The following is a 22,915-nucleotide window of genomic DNA, read 5'->3' as shown; positions in this document are numbered from 1 at the left end:
CCCCAAGCTGTGGTAAGATACATGGTGAAATGTTAAGTGCTGGAAAGGAAGTCATGGTGAATTACATGTGCAGGCTGTATAGCATGGGTTGGGAAAAGGAGACCTGTCCTAAAGATAGGAGAAGAGGTGTCACCTGTAAAAATCCCTAAAAAGGGTACCCAGCCTTTTTCTAATAAGTGGAGCAGGGTGACATTTCTCCCTGTACCTGGAAAAGTGTTTTGCATGATAATTTTGAATAGGATGAAAACTGCTGTTGACAAAGTACGCAGGAATGAACAGGCTGGATTTTGATCTGAAAGGTTCTGTTCAGATCTGGTTTTCACCTCCAGGGGAGCTTACAATACCATCAGAAGGTTTTTACTTCATTGCTTTCACAAAATCATTTGACAGTGTTCACAGAAAAGCCCTCTGGAAGATCCCAAGATACTATGGAATTCCAGCAAAAATTGCAAATTGATAAAAGCTTTGTATGACGAGTCTGCATGATGGAGACACAGAACGGTTTAAAATTGTTATTGATGTAAGGCAAGGCTGTGTACTGTCTCCACTTCTCTTCTGCATTGTCTTAGACTTTGTAATGAGATGAGTGATGGAGAGACAGGAGATAAACTGTGGATCCTAGAGTTTGCAGATGACTTAGTCATATGGATACCAATGTGGATGGAACACAAAGACTCTTTATGAGCATAAATGTAAAAGCTGCCAGTCAGTATTTGTATCAGTATGCAGGAGACCAAGATTATGGGGATAGCAGAGAATGCTGATGATATTGACACATGTATGACTGATGGAGAAGAGTATGAAAGAGTTGATGACTTTGGTTAACTTGTAAGTACAATATCTGCTAATGGCCAGGCCATTAAAGGAGTGAAGGCAAGAACTGACAAAGCCAGAGAATCATTTTCTCATGTTTTAAACATCTGGAAGAGTAGGAAGATACATTTACACAGTGAAGGCAATGCTATTCACTAGGAGGGTGGTGAAACACTGGAATGCGTTGCCTAGGGAGGTGGTGGAGTCTCCTTCCTTGGAGGTTTTTAAGGCCCGGCTTGACAAAGCCCTGGCTGGGATGATTTAGCTGGGAATTGGTCCTGCTTTGAGCAGGGGGTTGGACTAGATGACCTCTTGAGGTCCCTTCCAACTCTGATATTCTATGATTCTATGATTCTATTAGAGAGACAAGGTGTGGGAGTTCATATCCTTTATTGGACCAACTTCTGTTGGTGAGAGAGCCAAGCTTGTCTCTCTGGGACCAACACAGCTAGGCAGGTGTAAGCCACCTGGGCTGGGCAGGTGTCGCCTGTTACAGCAAAGACCCAGCTATGGTATATGGGGAGGGGAGGTGGCGGAAGCAGGCCAAGCACTCCTGGGGGCTGACAGCTGCTGCAGCTGGAGCCAAGGGGCTGGGAGCTGTAGACAGACTCAGACTGAGCCAGGCGTAGCAGGAGGGAGCACTGCACTGTCCACCAGTGGTTGCCTGCAACTCTGCAGCCCCTGTTCCAGGATGCTTCTTTAGGAGACACAGTGCTGCCCTCCAGTGGCGTGTACCCACATCTCTCTTGCTCTGGCCAGTTTCTGCTCTCAGCTGTGGTGTGGCCAGCCAGCCTGTGAGGCCCTTACTCTTCAGAGCAGTGCTACTGGGTGCCAGAGCAGGCCCTGTTCCTGCATCTCTGGAAAGGGTCAGGACTGCTCTCGCAGTGACCCAACAGGAGCATGTCATGCAGCAGCCAATCCAAGCACTGGCAGTCTGGAATTTGTCCCCAGTTAGGCATTGCTAGGAGTGTGTGAGGTGCCTTACTGTGGGGTAGGGCTGCCATGATAGCTACACAGCCCAGCCATGCATGCAGAGGTGAGGGTGGGGGTTCTGTGCAGCCAGGCAGCAGAGCCGCTGCGGGGTGGGAGCTGTGCAGCGGCTTGGGGTTCCTTGTCCCTCCTTCCAACCCAGAGAATGACTGTCTGTTGCATGGAGCGCAATGCGTTTCAGGGAGGGCCGCCTGCCCCTGGAGAGGCGTGTTTGGAATGTATGGGTGTCGCACTCTGTACCTCAAAGCAAAACCCTGGAACCCCCATATTAATCACTGTCATGTAACTGTGATATGTTTTGTACAAAGCATGCCATGTAAGATATCCTAGGAAAGGTCATGATCTGCTGAAACCCGTTGTTCTGTCCAAATATCTCTCGTTAGTGTGTATGAAGCTATGAGATTTTGCTGTATGGTTGTTACTAAAATGTGTTATAAGTTTGCTAGTGATATACAAAGGATCCCCTCCCAGGAGGGTGCTCAACTACCATTAATCAGCAAGGGAGTGTAATCAAGGGATTTACAATTCAATGAGGGCTGCCCAAGCACCACACAATGGAGACTGCTCAACTCTATGACTCAGTTGCACAAGACCACACCCTGGGGATTGCCCAGCCCAGTGACTCAGCAAAGCCCACCAGGATATGTCTGCGCAAGTCTTCTAGGCACATGGACTGAGGATAAAATTAGGGAACAGCGGCGGCATGCCTTGGTCTTTCTCCTCCCTCACCTATGCTGGAAGCAACAGGAATGCTGAGAAGACAAAAAAACTTTAATTGAGGAGACTGGTCCAGGCTTAAGGGAGGCCTGTGTATTAAGAACTGTAACATCCAGTGGGATGAGAAAATTGCTTGATCCAAATACTGCCTAGTGTAATAAGGTTTAAGATTTAGATTGTGTGCTTATCTTTTATTTTCATTGGTAACTATCTCTGACCCTCTTATGCGTACCACTTATAATCACTTAAAATCTATCTTTCCGTAGTTAATAAATCTGGTTTATATTTTACCTAAAACAGTTTGGTTTGGTTGAAGTGCTTGTGAAATCTCAGCTCAGCTTACAAAGGCTGGTGCATGACCTCTCCACACTGAGGGAGGGGCAGACCCGGTAATAAATTTGCACTGATCAGGCTTTTGACCAGGGCAAGATGGTACAGCTCTGGGGTGCAAGGCTGGGGTGCTGGGGGGAATTTGCTGGTGGCTTTCTCTGTGTGATTCGTGAGTGGCTCAGGGAGCATTCGTGCAATCCAGCTGGGCGTGGGGCTCCCTCTGCTCTTGTGCTGAATGATAACAGCACCTGGAGGGGGTTTGCTTCTTGTCACTAGCAAAGCATTGGGAGAGACAGCCCAGGCTGGAGAGTTAAGGGGGCACAGCGGTCCCACAGTTCCAGGTTGCACCTGAGGCATCCCATCACACTGGCTGGCCCTGAGATCTTGGGGGAGGAGGGAGGTGCTAAGCATGCTGGGGAATGGTCTCAAGCTTCACTTTCTATGATGTATGTCTGTCCCCCTGCAGCTCGATGACCCACTAGCCTTTCCTGCCTCACTGGAGGAGCAGTTTCCCTGCACTGACCTACTGTATGTGTATTCGGGGCTGGAATTGGATGAGGTGCCCAGTGGCATCATGGCAGATGGGCTGCTGGACAAGCACGAGCCGCAGGTTGTTGGGGACAGTGTCACAGTGCCAGGTGGGTCACACGGGAGTAAGGGGGAGGAGGGTGTTTCATCCATTGCAGATCCCCTAAGACTCCAAAAGCTAGGCCTTTGCTGAGACCCAGCAGAGCTGAGCTCAGGGATCTCCCCTGGTGTGCGGAGCCAGTCTAGCTCCAGCCCTGCATATGATGCTGCAGCTAGCAAGCTGCATGTTTATGCACCACCATCTCCACTGGCAGGGGCAGTGACATGGCTCCAGCCTTGATGGGGTCAAGGAAACTTTGTGTAGCACTGCCTGCCAGAGTTTGCATGGAGCCTGCACCGAGAGGGGGAATGGCTCCATCATCCCAATGGAAACAATAGGTGCTGCTGGGGGCTGGGCTCTTTGGAAAGCCTGGCAACAGCTGGGTGCCACAGGGTGGTCCCATTCCCCCCTGAAGTGAGGGGGGGCTGACACAGGCTGTTTCTCTGCAGGTGACGCTGAGCAGCCATTACCCCCCATTGCAGCTGGCGAGAGCCTGCTCTGGGTGGAGTCACCCAACAACATCTTGGATGAGAAGCGCCTGCGTGAGTCGCCTTTGCTGGGCAGTGGCCCTCCCCTCTTAGGTTGTGGTGGGGACAGAGCTGGGGGCCCTCCCCTCTCACAAGGCAGGACAAGAGCCCTTCCCCTCTCATGGGAAGAAGCAACTGGGGGCCCTCCCCTCTCACAGGCAGTACAAGGGCCCCTGCCCTCTCACAGGGTGGTGGCTGGGGGCCTTCCCCTCTCACAGGGGGTCTCTCGAGCATCAGGGCGAGATGGCTCTCCCCTCCCGTGGGCGGGGTAGGAGGGTTGGAGGGTGCTCACACCTAGATAGGGTCTATGTGTAGGTTAGAGGCCTTCTTTCAGCGTGGCTGCATCTTGGTAGGCAGGGGAGTTGCTGGCATGGCCCAGCCTGAGTGAGGATCCTGGGGGCGTGATGCTGATCTGGTGCCCCATGTTCAGCCAGGCTTCCCTCCCATTGTATCCCTTGTAGTTGGCGGCACTAGGGTTTCCCTGGACAGAGGGGCCTGCCCCCTGGGCCCAGGGGAAGCCAGCGGCCTGCACAGGTCTGGAGACGAGGAGAATCCCATGGCTGGGTCCACCAGGGAGCAGACAGGGAAGCAGCCCAGGAGGAAAGGTAACCTGCGTCCCCTAAATCCTGCGCGTGCTGTGCCCTCCTCTCCTTACAGGGCTCCTCGGGCCAGTGACATGTCCTGTTCTGTTGGCGGGGAGCACCTGGCGCAGAGCCAGCCTCCTCATTGGCATGCACCTGCCGCATCCCCGCGAGTCTCAGCTACCAGCCTTAACCCTGACCCAGGGCCCTGCCCAGCAAGCCCCGGGCATCCCATCTCCATCACCACTCCCTGCACTGCAGCTCCCTGCACACTGGCCAAACCAGCTGTCCTCCTGCCTCTCCGCCACTATGGGTCAGAGACACCATTATCTTGTATCCTCCCCACCCCCGCCCCATGGCCAGTGCTGGCCCCGCCCCCAGCCCACCGCCCCTGCCCAGTACTGTGCACCAGGGTGTGGAGACAATATCACTCCCACTAGCTGCTCTGGTCTGAGCCCAGCAGCATGGCCAGCCCTCTGTGCAGAGCCTGTCTCCATCACTGGCTGTGAGACTGTTAAGACCCAACCCTACAGTGCTGGCCCGTCACCCCCTCCCTCCCCTGGCACTGACACACTGGAGGTGGGTGTGGAGCTGTGCAGAACTGTGCTGGGAAGACAGCAACCCTGCTGTGGTGATCGCACGCTGTCCTGATCTTGAACAGCGGCAGTCTCACCGCAGCGGATGGCGGCTACATTTCAGTGGGGAGAGCAGTGATTCTGGGCTGTGCACACAGCAAAGTCCCAGCGTGTGTCCATGGAGAGACAGACAAACGTATCCACAGCCTGATAGTCACTGACAGAGGGAAGCTGCTCTCTGAAGTGAATCCAGGGGAGGTGCAGTGCCCAGGCCCCGCCCAGAGGATGCTGCAGGGGCAGGAGGTCCAGCGCCTGCTGTGAGAATAGTGATGGCCTGGGGAGACCCATGGAGAGGCAGGTTGGGTGGTAAGAGGGTTGGGGCAGTGCTCTTCCTTTCCCCTGTCTTCCCCTTGCAGGTCGCAAGCCGAAGCCCCCCCGCTGCCTTTCCCCCATCACCACCGCCCCTGGCTTTCCAATCTGCAGGAAGAGCAAGGACGGCAAAGGTAGTGAGCAGCACGGCGGGCCATGGAGGGGGGACAGGCTAGGAGATGCCTGGTCAGGCAGGGCCACAGCAAACAGCTCCTGTAGCTTGGCAGGGAGCAGACATGCTTGGCTCAGCACCCAATGGGGCAAATCATCAGCCAGAGGCTGCTGAGCGAACGGGAGATGCTTCCCGCCTGGCTGGGCCTCCTGGCCAGTCTGCCTTGGGGAGGGGGAGCCTGGCCCATACGGCCTGGCCCACCACTAGCCCGGCAGCTGCAGCAGAGTGCCCTTCCTCACCACCTAGGGATTCCTGTGGGGCAGCTCTCTGGCCTGTGGGGTGCAGGGGACAGACTAGTTGATCACACTGGGCCCTTCTCACCTTGGACTCTCTGAATGTAGCCCAAGCAGCTCCCCAGCCCCGGCAAAGCCTTTCCCTTGACAGCAGGACAAACTACACACAGCAGGGATGGCAGCCTGGGAAAGCTCTAGCCTCCAGCCCATGAGGGGAGGCCTAGTGGGACAGGAGCAGCCCAGTGTTGCTGTGGATAATGGTGACTCGCTCTCTGCCAGGGGCTGCTGGGCGAACTTGCTGGCTCTGCTAACGTCCCTAGACCAGTCCAGGCTCCCTGGGCCAGGAGGCTGCTCTGCCCTCTGCCCATGTCTGCCCAGGCGATGACGTTCTGTGCAGCTATATCCAGGCCTCTCCGCCTCCTCTTTGGTGCTTGAGCACCAACAGTGCTGATACTGAGAGGATTTCCCAGCAGTCTCCCCTGCGCTCACCTGCAGCTCTGAGCTGCTTAGCTGGTCTTGGCAGACACGTCCCTCCTGTCTGTGCCTTACACACAGTGATGGTTTCCTTGCAGCCAGGAGGGCTAGAGCCCATTGTGAAGGAGAGCTGAGACTCTGGAGCACGTCAGGTGGGAGTGGCCTGCACCCCCAGCGCACTGATTAACAGCTCTCCACTCTGCCTGGGCTGTGGACCTAAGGCCTACGTTCGTTACTGCTGCAGAGGAAGGGCACTCTGGCTAGCGATGGGGTGGTCTATGGGGCACTGGGCTGGCTCACGGGACTCAGTAAGGCCCTGACTCCTTGCCCTTAGAACAACAGGGGCTGCGCTGGGCTCCTCAGCACAGGGGGCAGTTCAGAGGAGAGGAGGGTCTGGGATGCCCCTTCCCAGGGCTGTGTACTGTCTGCCCCTCATGCCCGCCGTGCCCCCCCCCTCAGGTAATGCCCTCTACCTGTGGGAGTTCCTGCTGGCGCTGCTCCAGGACAGGAACACCTGCCCAAAGTACATCAAATGGACCCAGCGAGACAGGGGCATCTTCAAGCTGGTGGACTCCAAAGCAGTGTCCAGGCTGTGGGGAAAGCAAAAGAACAAACCCAGCATGAACTACGAAACCATGGGCCGGGCACTGCGGTAGGGCCCTCCAGCTGGGGGTTGGTTGCAGGGCTGGTGGCAAGAGGGGAGCGGTGGGGGGGATACAGTGTGGGGGGAAGCCGTGTGGGAGAGTGCAGCACTGATGGGATAAGGGGGTCTGTGCAGGGGCCAGGGTGGGGATGCAGGGGAGCGGTGAGGGGCGGGTATTGGCACTGGAGGAGGCGGGGGGGGGGGTTGTGGCACTGGGGGATGGGTAATTCTCAGTCTCATGCTGCGATGGTGTCTCCCCCAGGTACTATTACCAGCGTGGCATTCTGGCCAAGGTGGAAGGGCAGCGGCTGGTATATCAGTTCAAGGAGATGCCCAAGGACCTGGTGGTGATTGAGGATGATGGGGAAGCAGTGGGCAATGTGAACCCCAGAGCCAGCTGCTCAGCCACCAGGCCCTCTTCCCAGAGCTCCCCCCTCCAGAGGGCCATGTCCCCCACTCGCAGCAAGAGGGAGACTGCACCAGCGACCCAGCCTCGGGAGTCCGCAGCTGCACCATGTCCTGCCCCCAAGGTGCAGCAAGGGGCCAGCAAGCCACCCTCCCAGGCCGTGGGGTAAGTGCCTGGAGCAAGGGCCGGTTCTGCAACATGCAGGGCTGAGGAATGCCAGCTGTGCCTCAGCCCGTCTCCCTCCAACACAGCCCCTTGTGGATGCAGTGCCAGCCACAGGCGTGGGGGGCTGCATGGACCCTCTGGCCATGCAGTGCCTTGCCCACCATTGGCATTGACACTGCCTTGAGTGGAGCAGACCAGCCTTCAGGCCAGGGCTTGGCCTGGCCCTGGAGTCGGTGTTTGCCCCAGGGCAGCCCCTCACAGTGGCAGCTTGGTGGTGGTAGGAGGCCCGATGGGGGGATACAGTGAGAGGCAGTTTGGGGGGACCTGAGGCTGAGTGAGCCAGGGCAGAGCAGGGCAGGGCGGATATGGTGCATGGGTGACAATCAGAATGCCAACACTTCAGTGCCAGTGGAGGCAGGCACCACAGGGTCTTGGGCACATAGGCTCCAGTTTAGGGTCACAAGCACTGGGGCTGGTGCCCCAGCTGTGAGCGGAGGGGCGACATGGGGTGCAGTGGAGGCCTGGCTGGGGAGGAGGGGGGCAGGTTTCCCATCCCCCACCTACAGTGGTTGGCGGGACCCAGTCTGCACATTCACTCCAGCATGTGACCATTTTCCTTTCTCCTTCCCCAGCTCCCCGCTCCTACCCGGTCGCTTGGGGCTGGGACCCCTGACTCTGCAGCCCATCCCACTCACCACAGTGCTGGCCCTGGGAAACGCTGCCAGTTCTCCTTTTCCAAGCAGCACCCCTGCTCCGGACAGGCTCCCGCTCCAGCCTGGGTTCCCCATGAATGGGTTCCCCAAGCCACTGCCAGGCCCAGGCAGCAGTATCTCAGCAGCAGGCCCCCTCCTGCCTGCTGCCCCGCAGCACTCCTTGACTAGCCTGCTCCAGCCAATGGCTCTGACTGGCCAGCCAGGCACTGTTGTTGCCACCATCATTGGGACAATGGAGGCCAGTGGCAGCTGCCTGGCTATGCTGGATCGCCCGCTCCCGAGCCTGCTTTCCAGTGATCCTGCCACGCTCGCTGGCGTGCTGACAACACAGGCGTCGCAGCAGGAGAGCCTGCCTGGCCGTGCAAAGGTCCAGGAACTCCAGCCACCAGCTCTAAGCAGCTCCCAGGATAGCAAAGCAATAGCAGCCCTGCCAGCAGGAGGCACTGACAGCTGCACCCAACTCAGCTGCCCAAAGGTGGGCTTGACACCCGTGGTGGAACTGGAATTAGCCATCAGCTCGGAGGCAACGTTCCCTGGTGAGCAGATGGCTCAGCTCCTGGCAAAGCCCAGCTCTGCCCCAGCCCCTGCAGCGCTGCTGTCTCTAGGCAGTGGTGACATCAAGGAGGAATGCTGGGACGTGGTGTGAAGTGCGCGGATGCACCCTGGGCTCCAATAGAGGCAAAGGATACTGGGAAAGCTCAGTTCCCTGGACTGACAGGATCCAACTTAGGGCTGGGGGCTGCTGGGGCCAGGGGAGCCTTGCAGGCCGCATGGCATTTGCTTCTTGCCCTCACCCATTAAAGAGACATTTTGCACCAGACTGGCGGTGGGCTGTGGCAAGGCATCTTACCCAGGAGTTGCTATCTGTGGAGATGCCAGGCCCCAATATGCAGTGTTCTGGCTTGAGCCAAGGGGCTGAGCTAGCAGCTGGGCCTGGCCCTGAGTACAGATGCTGGAATGGGAGCTGCTCCCCATTATCCAGGAGGGAGGGAATTCAGCTGGCCCCTGCACTAGTGCTGCTGTAGGGAGCCAGAGGTGCTGCTTGCACTGCTCTAATTGCAGAGCTCCTGCGACCTGTTCTGGCCCTAGCACAGGCTACGGCCGGCCTGGCTCCTACCCTAACTCGTGGCCTGGGTACCGTGGCCTATGGGCCTTGCCGGGGTGGGGGCTAGTGAAAAGGGATGCCCCAGGCCACCTCTTATGCCCCAATACCCCCAGCACACTGAGCTGGGGGACCTCGCCTGCAATGCTGGCTTTATGGCCCCTTTGTCGCAGCGGTCACAGAGCAGTGCTGAATAGCAGCAGCCCCTGAGGAGCCTAGTGGCGTCCACTGGGACCCATGACTAGGCCGCTCGAATAGAGTAGCCTCATTTGTAACCTGGGCCATGGGAGTGGCTGAAACTGCACCAAGGGGGCATTGGTTGGATGTCTGCTTGGAGCGAGAGCAGCAGGCTGGGGCCTGGCCTCTGTGCCAATCAGGAGCCCATGCCTGGACACCTACTTCCTCTGCCCCCCAGAAGGCATTGCAAGGGGCCCAGAGAGCCAGGAAAGAGCAGGTTCAGGCTCCCACTCACACTAGCTTCATGGTGTTTCACATTCACATGCCCTATTCCCCTGCCCTGAGACAAGCACACACCCCCCGAACTGCTAGTGCCCTTCCCCAGCCCTGAGCATCCCCACCACTCCCAGCCAGGGGGCATGTAACCCTTCCATTACCCATAGCAAGTGGGCTGCGGGTCCTATCGATCATGCAGCAGGGGTGGGCCTGCCTGCCCAGCACTGTTCAGCCCTGGTGCCATGCAACATGGCAAACTGACTTTGGAAGAGCCTCTCCCCCGCCCACACCCCAAACTGTACATCCACTGGCCCCACACACACACCACAGAGTGACACCTGTCCCCTCCATGGGAGTGGCTGTGCTGGTGTACTCTGCTCCCAGCAGCTCGGTCCAATGCAGTAAGCCCTGGGAAGGGCCCTGGCACCCAGCCTGCTCTCTGTCTAGATCTCTGGGTGGTGCTTGCAATGGGGTGCCAAGGCCCCACCTGCCAGCTTCCCCATGGCCTCTTGAGGGGATGGCATGGGCAGTATGCACACATCCCTTCCCTCTTCTGTTCATAAGGACTGCCCTCCCAACATCCCTCCCGCCCCAGCTGCCCCTGCCCCATTGGAACTCTCAGGGTTGTTTTCTAAGCTTGCTGGAGGTGGGGCTGTAGCACCCTATGGACCTTTCCTTCAAGGTGCAGCTAGGAGACTATGTGCAATGCCCCGGCACCAGACCCTCTGCTTACAGCATCCCAAGGAGCTGCTAGGAGTGGTACAGCACCTGGCCTGATTCATGCCCCGGCTCCCCCCACTATCATCATCTATACCTGGGAAAAGGGTACGTGTGTGAAACTCCCTGATCGGCATGCTCCACCTACTGGGCCCTCCCACATGAATACACAGGCCGGAGACAGGAGAAAAGGCCTATCTTGCCCATTTCATTCCATTGCCCCTGCTCCCTACCACAGCCTGGGCTCAGTTCTTTCCCCTGCCACCACTGTTCATTAGGCCCTGGGGAGTAGACATGCCTGGGCCAAGGTCCTGGGGCTGGAGCTCTATGCCTGGGCCTTCAAACCCCATTGGAAGTTCCTTCTTATGCTACTCCCTACTGCTGCCCTGGCCTGGGAGCAGGTGCCCAGCAGCTTCTGTACACGTGTGCTGAGGTGATTACACACGTTGAGAGGCCAAGGCCAGTACTACTCTGGCTTGGGAGTAACAGCTCCTCCGTGGAGCTAGGCTGAAGCACAGCTGAAGATTTATAAACGCTGAGTGAGCGAGAGCCCAGCCTTGCCTTTTTGTGTCATCTCTGTGCACAGTTGCTGCAATGAGTAGCAGCAACTATAAGCATAGAAGGTGCCCCTCTGCTTGCACGGAAAGGAGCAGAAGGCTAAGGCACACTGGAGCAGGCTGCACTAAAGCAGTTTGGGCTACAGGGGCAGAGTGGTAGAGGTAGCACTTTACTTTCACTTGCCCCACCTGATCCCCTGCCTGGTGGATATAAGGCTTTATATATATATATAAGCACACTAGAGGAGGATGCTACCCTCAGGCAAGCAAGGGTGCAGGGCTGGGGTCTAACTCAGCTGTAACAAGGGGCTGTAGCAGTGGATCTCACAGTACAGACAGCAGGGAACAGTAGCTCACTGAGCACTGCACCGAGCCCAGGATCATTTCTCTCTCCACACCCTGCAAGCACAGAAGTTCTCATCCCAAGAACAGTACTTCCCCCCTGCCGCCACCAGTAACGGGACACAACACACACAGCGATAGAAGAGCCAGGAGGCAGAGGGCCTGATGCAGGTTTTTCTGTACATAAGTGTTTTTTGACACCACAGCCGGTTGTTTATAATAAAACAGAAATCAGAAAGAGCAGCCAGAATACACACCCAAAGGCAATAACCCTCAGCTTAAAAAAGGAGCTGTCTGATCCCAGGGAGGGGGAGGCAGACAGGTGGTGGTCAGGGGAGGCTACAACTGCCCGGCTGGGACGAAACACAACACAAAGAAAAAACCACCCAACACTCCCACTGCAGGGCAGGACAGGGGAGAGCCAGGAAACAGATTGTCCAGTCCTCAGCATCCTTGTTAGCACCTGTACAATAAAACTGTACCATCTACACAGCGGTGCAGCCCTGCTCTCTGCTCCTGCCAAGGGCAGGCACTTGCCCCCTCAGGCCAGCTCTCTGCAGTAGAATTGCTTCTCTGAACAGAAGAAAGGGGCACGGGCAGGGATGGAGGAAGGGGCCTGGCTGCATGCAGACACTGCGTCAAGGAGGATGGCCCTCTGGCAGCAGCAGGAGCCCATGAGGATGGGAGGCAGCTGGAGTCCCTGGCTGTAGCTTTGGAGTGGCTCTCAGGCTGCAGCTGCCCCTTCAAAGTAGCCCAGAAGAATCCAGAAACAAGCGATGTAAATGAAATGCATGAGACAGCCAGGCAAGCACCTGGGGGAGACTGAACCCTGGGCTAGAGAACAGCTCTCAGCTGGACTTGCTTTTGGGAAGGGAACAGCCCCAGCAGAAGGTGGTGAGGGAGGGGGCTGCCCACAGGCCCTAGAATTTAACCTGGGGACTGTTGTGAGAGCTGGTCCCTTTGCTACCAGGCCGCAGTGGTTCGGTCACTAGACAGCTAGCTGCTCATGGGAGAGCAGTGTCCTCCAGGCGCATCCTGGGCGAGGGGCCAGAAGAAGCCCTCTTCACCACAGCCCAGGGCTCAAATAATCACAGTGATACAGACTCAGCAGAAATAAAAGAAACATTACAAATTAAATACTAATTAAATAAATACTATGGAAGACATTGGGGGGAGGGCAGATTGAGAGAGAGGCGCGATTCTGGGGAAGGGCAGGGCAGAAGCATCCACTGCCCCTCACTTCAGAGCCCATGGTCCTACAGCCAGGAGGGCCCAGCTAAGGTAGCCCAGTGGGGCAGGTCCGAGCTTCCCAGCTGATCTAGAAGGGGACCTGTAGAGAGCTGCATCTGCTGCTGCTCATCAGAAAGGGACCCTGGGAAGTCCTTGGAGACAAGTGGAGTCTCTCCCCAGTCGGAGTTCAGGGGCCGCGAGGAGAGAATAAACAGCCAAAGACTCCAGGCCCCGCTGCTGGCATTGAAAAGGCTGCTTCCCATCAGTCCATATTATTGCCTCATGACGCAGTCCAATGCGGGGAGAGCTCCAGCCCCCGTCAGCTGCTCCAGGCCTGGAACTCCACTGCTGAGCCCAGGAGCTGCAGTAGCTCTGGCTCGTAACGCACCAGCTCCACTGTCTCTGCAGGGCCCTGGGGGAGCGGCTCGGGGCTCTCCGGCACCTCCTCCTGGGCCAGCAGCTGGCTCGAGGACACCTGACGCTGGAACTCCACCTTGGGCAGGGTAGCAATTTCAAAGTGTGGGAAGCGAGCCTGGAATATGCGGGAGGAAAGCTTCAGCCTTTTGAGAACGTCAGAGAAGAGAAACCAATTGCAGGGCCTGTGAGAGCAGTGAGAGGCACAGGTTAGTGAAGAGGGACCCGTTCCACATCCCCCCACCAGCACCACAGGGAACAGCCCAACCACACAGATCCAGCACAAGGCGGGCTATTAGTTGGTGTCTGCTAATCACATGAAAACTGGCTCCTCTGCACTTATCTAGGATAGAAAGGGAAAAAAGCTGCATAACAAGGGACTTTAATTTGAGTAACATATGCTGAAGGTCTCATGCTGTCAGGACTAAAACGTTCTTGGAATTTCTAATATTATAGACAACAATTTTCTAACTCAAAAAACACTGCAGCTAACACTGGGGAATGCTATGACAGACCTTGACAGAGAGGAACTGATCACTGAACTAAAATTAATGGTAACTTAGGTACAAGCGATCAGGACTTGATCACATTTATAACATGTAGGCAGAATAAGGTCCAGATCAGTGCTATATATAGCTGGTGCTTCAAAAAGGCCCAAGCTGACAAAGCTGAAAACAATTTTGAGCCAAATCTGCTGATAGGAAGAATTTATTCAGAAAAATGTGATTGATCATTAGGAATTGTTTAAGAAAGCTTTATTAGACTCCTAAAATATATATATATATATAAACAATTAAGGAAGAAGGCAGTATTGGTTTAAAAAAAACACCACAAAACTTGAAGTGAAAGCAACTATAATTTTTTTTAAAAAAATATGTATAATAAATAAAAGACAGGGGAAGCTGATAGTAACAAATATAAATCAGAAGCTAGGAATTGTAGAAACTTGATAAGGGAAGCAAAGACTCAAGGCAAAATCTATGGCCAATACAGTTAAGGAAAATGAGAGGGAGTTTTAAAAGTATAATAGGAACAAAAAGAATTCTAACAATGGTATTGGTCCATTAACTAGATGGAAATGGAATTAGCAATAATAATGCAGAAAAGGCAGAAGTGTTCAATAAATATTTCTGTTCTGTATTTGGCAAAAAACAGATGACATATGATTACACTCTTTCCATTCTGTTTAACCTTCTTGCTGGAGGATGTTAAACAGCATCTATTTAAGTTAGACATTTGTAACTCAGTAGGTCTGGATAACTTGAATCCAAGAGTTTTTAAAGAGCTGACTGAGGAGCTCACTGGATTGTTAATGTTGATTTTCAATAAGTCTTGGAACACCAGGGAAGTTCCAGAAGACTGGAAGAAAGCTAATGTTGTGCCAATATTTTAAAAAGGTAAATGGGATGATTCAGCTAACTACAGGCCTGTCAGTCTGACACTAATGCCCATATGATGGAGTGGCTGCTATGGGACTTGATTAATAAATTAATAAATAAATAATTAAAGGATGATAATAAAATTAATGCCATTCAACATGGGTTTGTGGAAAATAGATCCTGTCAAACTAACAATTTTTTTTCTGGTAAGATTAGAAGTTTAGTAGATAAACGTAATACTGCTGGTACTTAGATTTCCGTAAGGCATTTGACTTGCTACAGCATGACATTTTGATTAAAAACTAGAAAGATTAAAATTAACATGGCACACATTAAATGGATTAAAAGCTGGCAGATATGTGTCAAAATGTAATAGTGAACAAGGAATCATCAAGTGGGGTGTGTTTCTAGTGGTGTCCTGCACTGATCGGTTCTTGACCCCACGCTATTTAACATTTTTATTAAGGACCTGAAAGAAACCAAAATCATCACTGATAAAGTTTGCAGATGACACAAAAATTGGGGGAGAGGTAAATTATGAACACAACAGGAAGCGAGATCTGGATCACTTGGTAATCTGGGTGCAAGGAAACAACATGTGTTTTAATATGTCAAACTGTAAATGTATACACCTAGAAACAAGGAATGTAGGACATACTTCTAGGATGGGGACTCCATCTTACAAAGCAGTGACTCTGAAAAAGATTTGGGGGAGGTGGTGGATAATCTGCTGAACATGAGCTCCCAATGAGACTCTGTGGCCAAAAGAGCTAATGTGATTCTGGGATGCATAAACAGGGGAATCTCAAGTAGGAGTACTGAGGTTATTTTACTTTGTATTTGCCACTGGTGTGACTTCTACCAGAATCCTGTGACAAGTTCTGGTGTCCACATCAAAGAGAGATGTTGATAAATTGGAGAGTTCGGAGAAGAGCCATGAGAATGATTAAAGGATTAAAAAGCATGCCTTTGAATGACAGACTCAAGGAGCTCAATCTATTTATCTTAACAAAAAGAAGGTTAAGGAGTGACTTGATTATAGTCTATAAATACCTACATGGGAAACAAATATTTAATAGTGAGCTCTTCAATATAGCAGAGATAACACAATCCAATGGCTGGAAGTTGAAGCTATATCAATTCAGACCGGAAATAAGGTGTACATTTTTAACAAAGAGAGTAATTAACCATTGGAACAACTTACCAAGAGCTGTGGTGGATTCTCCATGAATAACAATTTTTAAATCCAGACTGGATGTTTTTCTAGAAGATCTGCTCTAGGAATTATCTGGTAGCAGTTCTATGGCCTGTGTTATACAGTACATCAGACTAGATGATCACAATGGTCCTTTCTGGTCTTGGAATCTATGAGGCTAGGGCCTCCCCTACAAAGCCACATTGAACAACCCATCCCCCACAATTCCAGAGCTCAAGAATTCAGGCCTGCCCTTGACCCTGTCTTGTCCTGGGAGTTGGAGCCCATTGCAAAAGGAAGAAGCCATTGGCCAGACTGGCTGGTGAAACTGACACCTTGCTGGGCAAGTGCACTTCATGGCCTAATTTCCACTGGAGCACTCACATGCTGGGCCACTGTGCTCCCCTCAGGCTTGAACTGGTTCCCTCCTGTTCCAGCCCAACACACGGAGTCAAGGAAGGGGAGGGGAAGTTCCCCTCCTCCCCCCCATGCACACCTTCTGGATGCCCCCAATTGTCCCCTGCTCATCCTCACACTCCCTCTTCCTGAGACAGATGCCCAAGACTTTCCCACTCTGAAAGTGCAGTCACTCCATGCCTTGCATGATCGCAGGGCTTGATCCTCCAGACCTCTCTCCCCACAAAGGAACAGGTCTTACTGCACATCCCCAGGTCCCCAAGCCCCATGTGGAATGACCCTGAGTGACTGGCTTTCATGCACCTGGGACCTGCTGATTCTGGGTTCTCCCTGCAAAGTAAAAGCAGCAGAATACTACCTTAAACTACCCACAACAGGCACCACAGCAGCTCCTCTTCCTGCACAGGCTCACCCAAGCCTATTGGCTAGTGTGAGCTGGACCAGGAAGGTGCATCTCACAACAAGCTCTGCAAGTCAGCCACCTCAGATGCTTGTGACCAAGTTGCACAGCAGAGCTCCCTGCCCCCAGCTCCAAGGGCAGATCTAGGACTGTCAGCAACAGTGTGATGCTGATCTCAGTAACTGATGTGATCCCTACGGATGCCACATCCCAAACCAGACAGTGCTTTCAGGATCAGAGCCAACAGCTGCTTTAAAGGGAGAACCTGCTAGGAAAGCACAACTCTGTTTGAGCATTTGATCCCTGCAGAGTTACCTGCAACCTCCCAGATTCCTATAACACACAGGATTTCCAGTTAGTCTCTCTCTGCATTGGTTCCCTTTGGTTACTCTTCACTGAGGCTCCTTGGGAACCCATGAGTAGCCAAGGGCCCAATGGCTATGACAGTGAATCTCTCTGGCAAGGGATGGCTGTACCCCAGCAGCAGTGGAACAACCTTAAGCTTCATCAATTCCCCACAGTACTTTCCCCTTCTAACCACTCTGGGGGCGGCGAGCCAGCCAGGTCCTTCTGAAGCAGGCACTGCCTGGAATGGATGAGGAGATATGGAGCAGTGTCATGGAAGCCCCAAATAGCTCACAATCCCCTGAAGGTAAATGATGAGCAGAAAGGATCCCCCATGAGAAGGGCCTCTGAGGATGGATATGAAATTGCCCAACATGGCACCTGAGACCTCGTAGTACAACCGTCCCCTTGCTGGACCCTCAGGGGCAGTTGAGTAGCAGAGCATGATCAATGAAAGACTGCCAACAGCAGCAGCCCAGACATGTGATGTGTCTGCACAGCCAGAAGATCACTGACCCTGACCCAGTCCTCTCTGTGAACTATTCCCAGGCCAGAAACTAGAATGATAGGGATCCAGGCCTGGAGGACTCCAGATTAACCCAGAGCTGTCTTGTCAGTCAGAGTGTAAAGCCAGAAAGGATCACCTTGACTGACCTCCTGTATATAACAAGCCACCAACACCACCTACCACCCACACACTGAACCCAACAACTGAGATGAGACCAAAAGTATCTCAGCCCACAGGAGACTAGACTGTTATGTGCTACAGGTAGAGAACGAGGGAACAAGGCACACCGTATCTGAGGCCCCTGCTCTGGCAGGGAGATGATTAAGTGAGAGATACCCAGATAATCCAGGCAAGTGACCCGCACCTCCACACACTGCAAAACAAGGCAAAACGCCCCAAAGTCACTGCCAATCTGATCTGGCAGAAAATTCCTTCCCAGCCACCTATGGCAATCAGCTAGACCCTGATCATGTGAGCAAGAACCAGCCAGCCAAGCACCTGAAAGAGAGAATGCTCAGTGCCACCTCAGAGCACTGGCCCACCCCATCCTATGTCCCATCTCCAGCCAAAGCCATCCCTGATGCTTTAGAGGAAAGAGATTTTAAAAACAGACAGAATACATGGACAGGGAAGAGGGAGAATCCCTTCTTGACCCCTGCAGATGGCTGTCTGAAGCCCTGAAGCATGAACTTTTAGAAACATAAAATAATCTAGAAGGGACCACCCCCTCAGGGCTACCAAGCCCATCCCCCACCATCAAAAGCAACCCCATCATACAATCTGACTCAGAAATTTGTCCCGCTCTCTCTAAAAACTAATTAAGTTGTTTGCTCCCACAACTTGTACTGGAAGGCTGTTCCCGAACCTCGCTACTCCGATGGTTAGAAACCTTCTTCTAATTTCCAGCCCAAATTTGTTCATGGCCAGTTTATACCCATTTGTTCTTGGGCTAACAGCATCCTTTATCTTAAAGAGCTCTTCTCCCTCCCTGGTATTTACCCTCCTGATGTATTTACAGAGAGCAAACAGATCCCCTCTCAGTCTTCTTACAGCTAGGCTAAATAAGCCAAACTCTTCCCATCTCCTCTTGTAAGATGGGCCCTCCATTCCCCTGGTCTTTTCTGCACCTGTTCCAGTCTGAATTCATCTTTCTTAATCATGGATGACTGGAATTATACACAACATTTCAATGGCATTAATACTTCCCAACCTCCACTAGAAATGCCTCGCCTGATATATCCTAGGATCACATTTGCCTTTTTTACAGCTGCATCACATTGGTGGCTCATAGTCATCCTGATTGACCCATTCATCCAGATCTTTCTCCATCTCTGCCATTTCCAACTGATGAGCCACAGCTTGTACAAGAAATTATTATTAGACCCTAAGTGCACTGAATTTCATCCCATTTCTGTCACTCCCATCTTCAAGTTTATTCAGATCTTCCTGTATAATGTTCTGATCCTCCTCTGTACAGAGGATGCCTCCCACCTTTGTATCATTAGCAAACGTCATTAGCACACTCCTGCTTTTCATGCCAAGCTCGTTAATAAAAACATTGACTAAGATTGGTCCCAAGGCCAATCCTTGAGGAGCTCCACTAGTAACCTCCCTCCTGTCCGATAATTCACCTTTCACAATAACCTGTTGCCTTCTTCTATTTAGCCAGTTCCTTATCCACCCTACAATGCTTGTACTGATCCCCATTCTCCATAATTTATTTAATAATTTCACATGGTACTGTGCCAAATGATTTACTGAAGTACAAGTATATTAGATCTGCTGCACTTCCCTTCTCTAAAATAATCAGTTATTGTCTCAAAGGAGGAAGTCAGGTTACCCTGGCATGATCTACCTTGCATCACATCCCCTCTACCGTTTAACTCCATGAATGTAATTTTCCTTTCCTTCACAATGTGTTCTAAAGCCTTGCAGGACTAACATGTATGTTATTGCCCAGATCACCCCCCCCACCCTTCTTAAATAGAAGTACAATGTTAGCTATTCTCCAGTCATATGGTACTACCCCTGAATAGACCGGTAAAGTCATTAATGTCTAGTGATGGCTTCTTGAGTGAGGGCCTGGCCCACAATTGTGTGGCTGGTAATTTAACCTCCCACAGGCAAGAATTAACCTTTATCAATCCAAGACCTGGAATTAGGTCCTAATCTCCCTCACAAACCCATATGGAATGGCCCATACTGCACACTTCCCTGCTGCTGCTATGGTCAACTTTGGTACATGTATTGTCATGTCCCCCTGGACACACATACATAAGACAGACTGGTCACTCCCAGCAATCGGACATACTGAAACAGACAATAGCAGACTAGCTACACCATCTTGTCTCTGACAGTACCCATGGCAAGATGCTAGAGGGTGGTTTAAAAATCCGTGGTGGTTTCTCTCTCATCAAGGAGCCAGACTCAGTGCATGGGAAAGTTTACTGGGCTTACCAAAGTGGTGTGAGCACTGGGATGCAATGGTGTGACCCCAAACTTGCTTCATCACATGGGTCTCATTACCATCAAACTCCTCTCTCACTTTAATTGCAAGAGGGTGCTAGTAGCTGGTCTAAAAAAGTGCTCTAGCTAGGTATTAGCAGTTGGTGATATTGTGAAACTGTCTGCCAGTTGCTTTGAGAGAAGACACAGCTACAGCACTGGTTTGTGACAGTGATCTCTAACACTGCATTGGAAATGAAACAGGACAAAAGCAAGCCAGCAATCAGCATGTGAGCGAAGATCTGGTGGTTTCATGGCCTGCCAGATGTAAAAAATAAATGTACACATGCTTGGGACGCTGGAAAATCCAGCTGTCAGCAGTAGTCCAGCTCTGGTGATGGCAAGAGAACGCTTGGCACTTCTGTCATTCCCAGGCACAGGCTTCAGTAACTTACACTTATGGGGAGTACAAAAAAATCCTGAGAAATTCCAACTGCACTCTGTGTTGGGTGAAGGTCCAAGTTGCACCCATAAACACTCTGAAGTCAGGGAAGCCCAAAGTTCGCACTGAGCTCACCTCAGTCACTGCCCAGCTTTCAAAGCTGTCAGAACAGCTGTATGATATACTGCACTATTGAAGAAATAGTATGTGCATGTCTTTAAGCCTCTATCATAATGCCTTATTACATGAGGGCTGGCGTCCTCTGACTTCTGGCTGCTAACTGTCCAGCCTTAATGAGCCCTGCATTTTCTGATGGAATTTCCTAGGTCTACAAAAAGGAAGAAAGGATGCTCCCATGAAACTTGTGAAATCCATTGTGGGAGCTCATTCTCTTGCAACCCTTAAGAACCATCCTTACAAGATAGGCAGGGATCGAGGAGGCCCAGTTCTCCTCTTGTTCCAAAGAGGAAAGTCAATCTGGAATTCACTGGGCTCCTCCTCAGTACACCTACTCCAGGGGTGCTTTGAAGCTGCACAGGGACATATTCAGGAAGGTCTCAGGCCCAACCTTTGGTATGAGTTGCTGGCCCAACACACAGACTTGATTTCAGGTGGGGAAATCAGAAAGGAAGGTCAAACCAGGCACCATTCAGCTCCTATCTTATTTTGAAAGAAAGCATCCAATGCAGAAGTCTTCCTGAACTGGGGTCTCTTCATCAGATATGTTAGGTTATGGGTTATGTAGGGTTATGTGCATAAAAACTATGTATCAAATTATTTGCAGCACATAATGACCCATGTGCATACCACGGCATGTAGTGAAAAGACTTCAATGTAAGCTCTTTGGGTCTTGTCATGCTGTGTTCTCAGGTAACAGCTAGCACACGAGGGCAGCCTCTGGGCAAGAGCAAACAATGTAGATGCCAAAAACTTCACCAGCTGAATTGTACTGGTTGCTCCCTCACAGCTGCCAGAGACCTCCCTCCTCCAAATGTAGTGTGATGTCCAAGTGCCACATTCACACCAGCTGTGGTCCTCCACGCAGTGCTTTACAGCAAAGTACATTGCATATACAAACAATACACGTACTGGACTGTATTGTGTCCATGTGGATCTGAGAAACTCTGCCTGGACTGGACAAGCTGGGAGGGAATGCGGACCGGGTACCAAAGGAAAGCTGGGCTAGTGCCCCTCCCAGTTTTTGTTATGATGCATCAAGAAAAGCTGAAGCATCCATTGCCGCCCACCAGAGTTTTTATTTCTACTTTATTTTAAGCATGAGAAATTCAGATCCTGTCTAGACTGATGGACTAAAGAACTAGTGCAATGGTGAAATCACAAGAGTGAAGAGAATAATAGCTGAGCAATTAAGGGAAAGGAGTTTTTACATCTTATAACAAAAATTGTACTATAACTAAATCAGTTTAGAAACTGGTTTAGTTTAACTGGTGCCAAGCCCCTTGTGTGGGCAGTAAGCTAAAGTCACTTTGAGGCCTCTCAAATGTATTTTAGAACATCTATACTTGGGGGCTGTACCACTCAACTACGTCAGAGCCTAACTGATTTAATTAAACAGTAGAGAGAGAGAGAGAAAACAAGGCTTAAGGCAAAAAACTAGTGAGAAAACCCTCATGTTCCAGCCCTTCCTTTATAAGTCAAAGAAACAGACACAATGCAGCAGGATAAACCCAATTTTTTAAACACTCCTTTGCATGGTCACTGCCAGTTAAAGCATGCAAGAAAAACGAGGGGCAATTGTTATGAAGATCTGCATGGTCTCATTTTGGCATCAGGGTGGGTGAAGCTCAGAATATGGCAGCCTGGGGGAAATACCACCACTTATTTCTGCCTCCTCTCTGTCCTCTGCAAACTAGCACTGGACACGTTTCCCTGTCAAAATTACTTAAACTGGAGCCTTTCAGCTTTTGCAATTGAAAGTTAAACACTAAACACTGCCACTTGAAATGTTTGTCTGCTATAACAGTGACCCACTCAGTGATGAGCAATGCTAAGGGCTTTTGAGTTTCTGGCTATCTATCCTGTCCATGAGCACATGTCCATTTAGACAGTAGGAATACGTAAATGGGGAAACATTCACATTTTTCCAGTAAGCAGGGACCGAAAGGGGAGTGATCATTTCTATGTTGCCTTTTTGTTTGTTTTTTGCAGTTTAAGCAAAATATTATAGTTCTATCAATAGCAGTCATGAAGAATTAGAAAGAAAAGTCCTTTTCACATCAAAAGCTAAGGTTTGCATGTCAAGGTGCATGCCATGAACTCAGAGTCAGGAAAATCCACCTATTACCACATCGCTGTGCTCCAGAATCTCAGCTGAACAATATTTCTAAGAGTACATTTATGCTAGAACATAAAAATGGCCATACTTGGTCTGACCAATGCTCCATAGAACCCAGTATCCTATCCCTGCCAGTGGCCAATGCCAGATGCTTTAGGGGAAATGAACAGAACAGGACAATTTGGAGTGATCCACAACCTGTTGTCCAGTCCCAGCTTCTAGCAGTTGGAGGTTTAGAGGCACCCGGAGCATGGGATTGGGTTCGTAAGTATCTTGGCTAATAGCCATTGATGGACCTATGCTCCATGAAATCATCTAATTCTTTTTGAACCCAGTT

General features: G+C 51.6%; 2 protein-coding genes across 10 annotated transcripts in view; one reads left to right on the top strand and one right to left on the bottom strand.

Annotated features, from left to right (window-relative positions):
* The window catches only part of ELF4 (E74 like ETS transcription factor 4), a 39,295-nt gene extending 30,141 nt beyond the window's left edge, over positions 1–9,154 (top strand). For 4 of the 5 annotated variants that reach the window (XM_065556358.1, XM_024111695.3, XM_065556359.1 and 1 more), the window contains 7 exons: positions 3,317–3,488; positions 3,928–4,020; positions 4,467–4,610; positions 5,578–5,664; positions 6,869–7,061; positions 7,315–7,623; positions 8,256–9,154. In XM_065556358.1, coding sequence (XP_065412430.1) covers positions 3,317–3,488; positions 3,928–4,020; positions 4,467–4,610; positions 5,578–5,664; positions 6,869–7,061; positions 7,315–7,623; positions 8,256–8,982 — 1,725 coding nt within the window. In that variant the 3' untranslated portion in view covers positions 8,983–9,154. The remainder of the gene's footprint in view (positions 1–3,316; positions 3,489–3,927; positions 4,021–4,466; positions 4,611–5,577; positions 5,665–6,868; positions 7,062–7,314; positions 7,624–8,255) is intronic. The other variant, XM_065556360.1, reaches the window with a different exon arrangement.
* Positions 9,155–11,667: 2,513 nt separating this feature from the next.
* Positions 11,668–22,915, bottom strand: part of BCORL1 (BCL6 corepressor like 1) — a 52,455-nt gene continuing 41,207 nt past the window's right edge. For all 5 annotated transcript variants that reach the window (XM_065556341.1, XM_005310915.4, XM_065556342.1 and 2 more), the window contains one exon: positions 11,668–13,336. In XM_065556341.1, the coding sequence (XP_065412413.1) occupies positions 13,057–13,336 (280 nt within the window). In that variant the 3' untranslated portion in view covers positions 11,668–13,056. The remainder of the gene's footprint in view (positions 13,337–22,915) is intronic.

The sequence above is a fragment of the Chrysemys picta genome, chromosome 9 (genome assembly GCF_011386835.1).
Source record: "Chrysemys picta bellii isolate R12L10 chromosome 9, ASM1138683v2, whole genome shotgun sequence".
Taxonomy (NCBI): Eukaryota; Metazoa; Chordata; order Testudines; family Emydidae; genus Chrysemys; species Chrysemys picta.
This window is presented reverse-complemented; position numbering and strand designations above follow the sequence as displayed.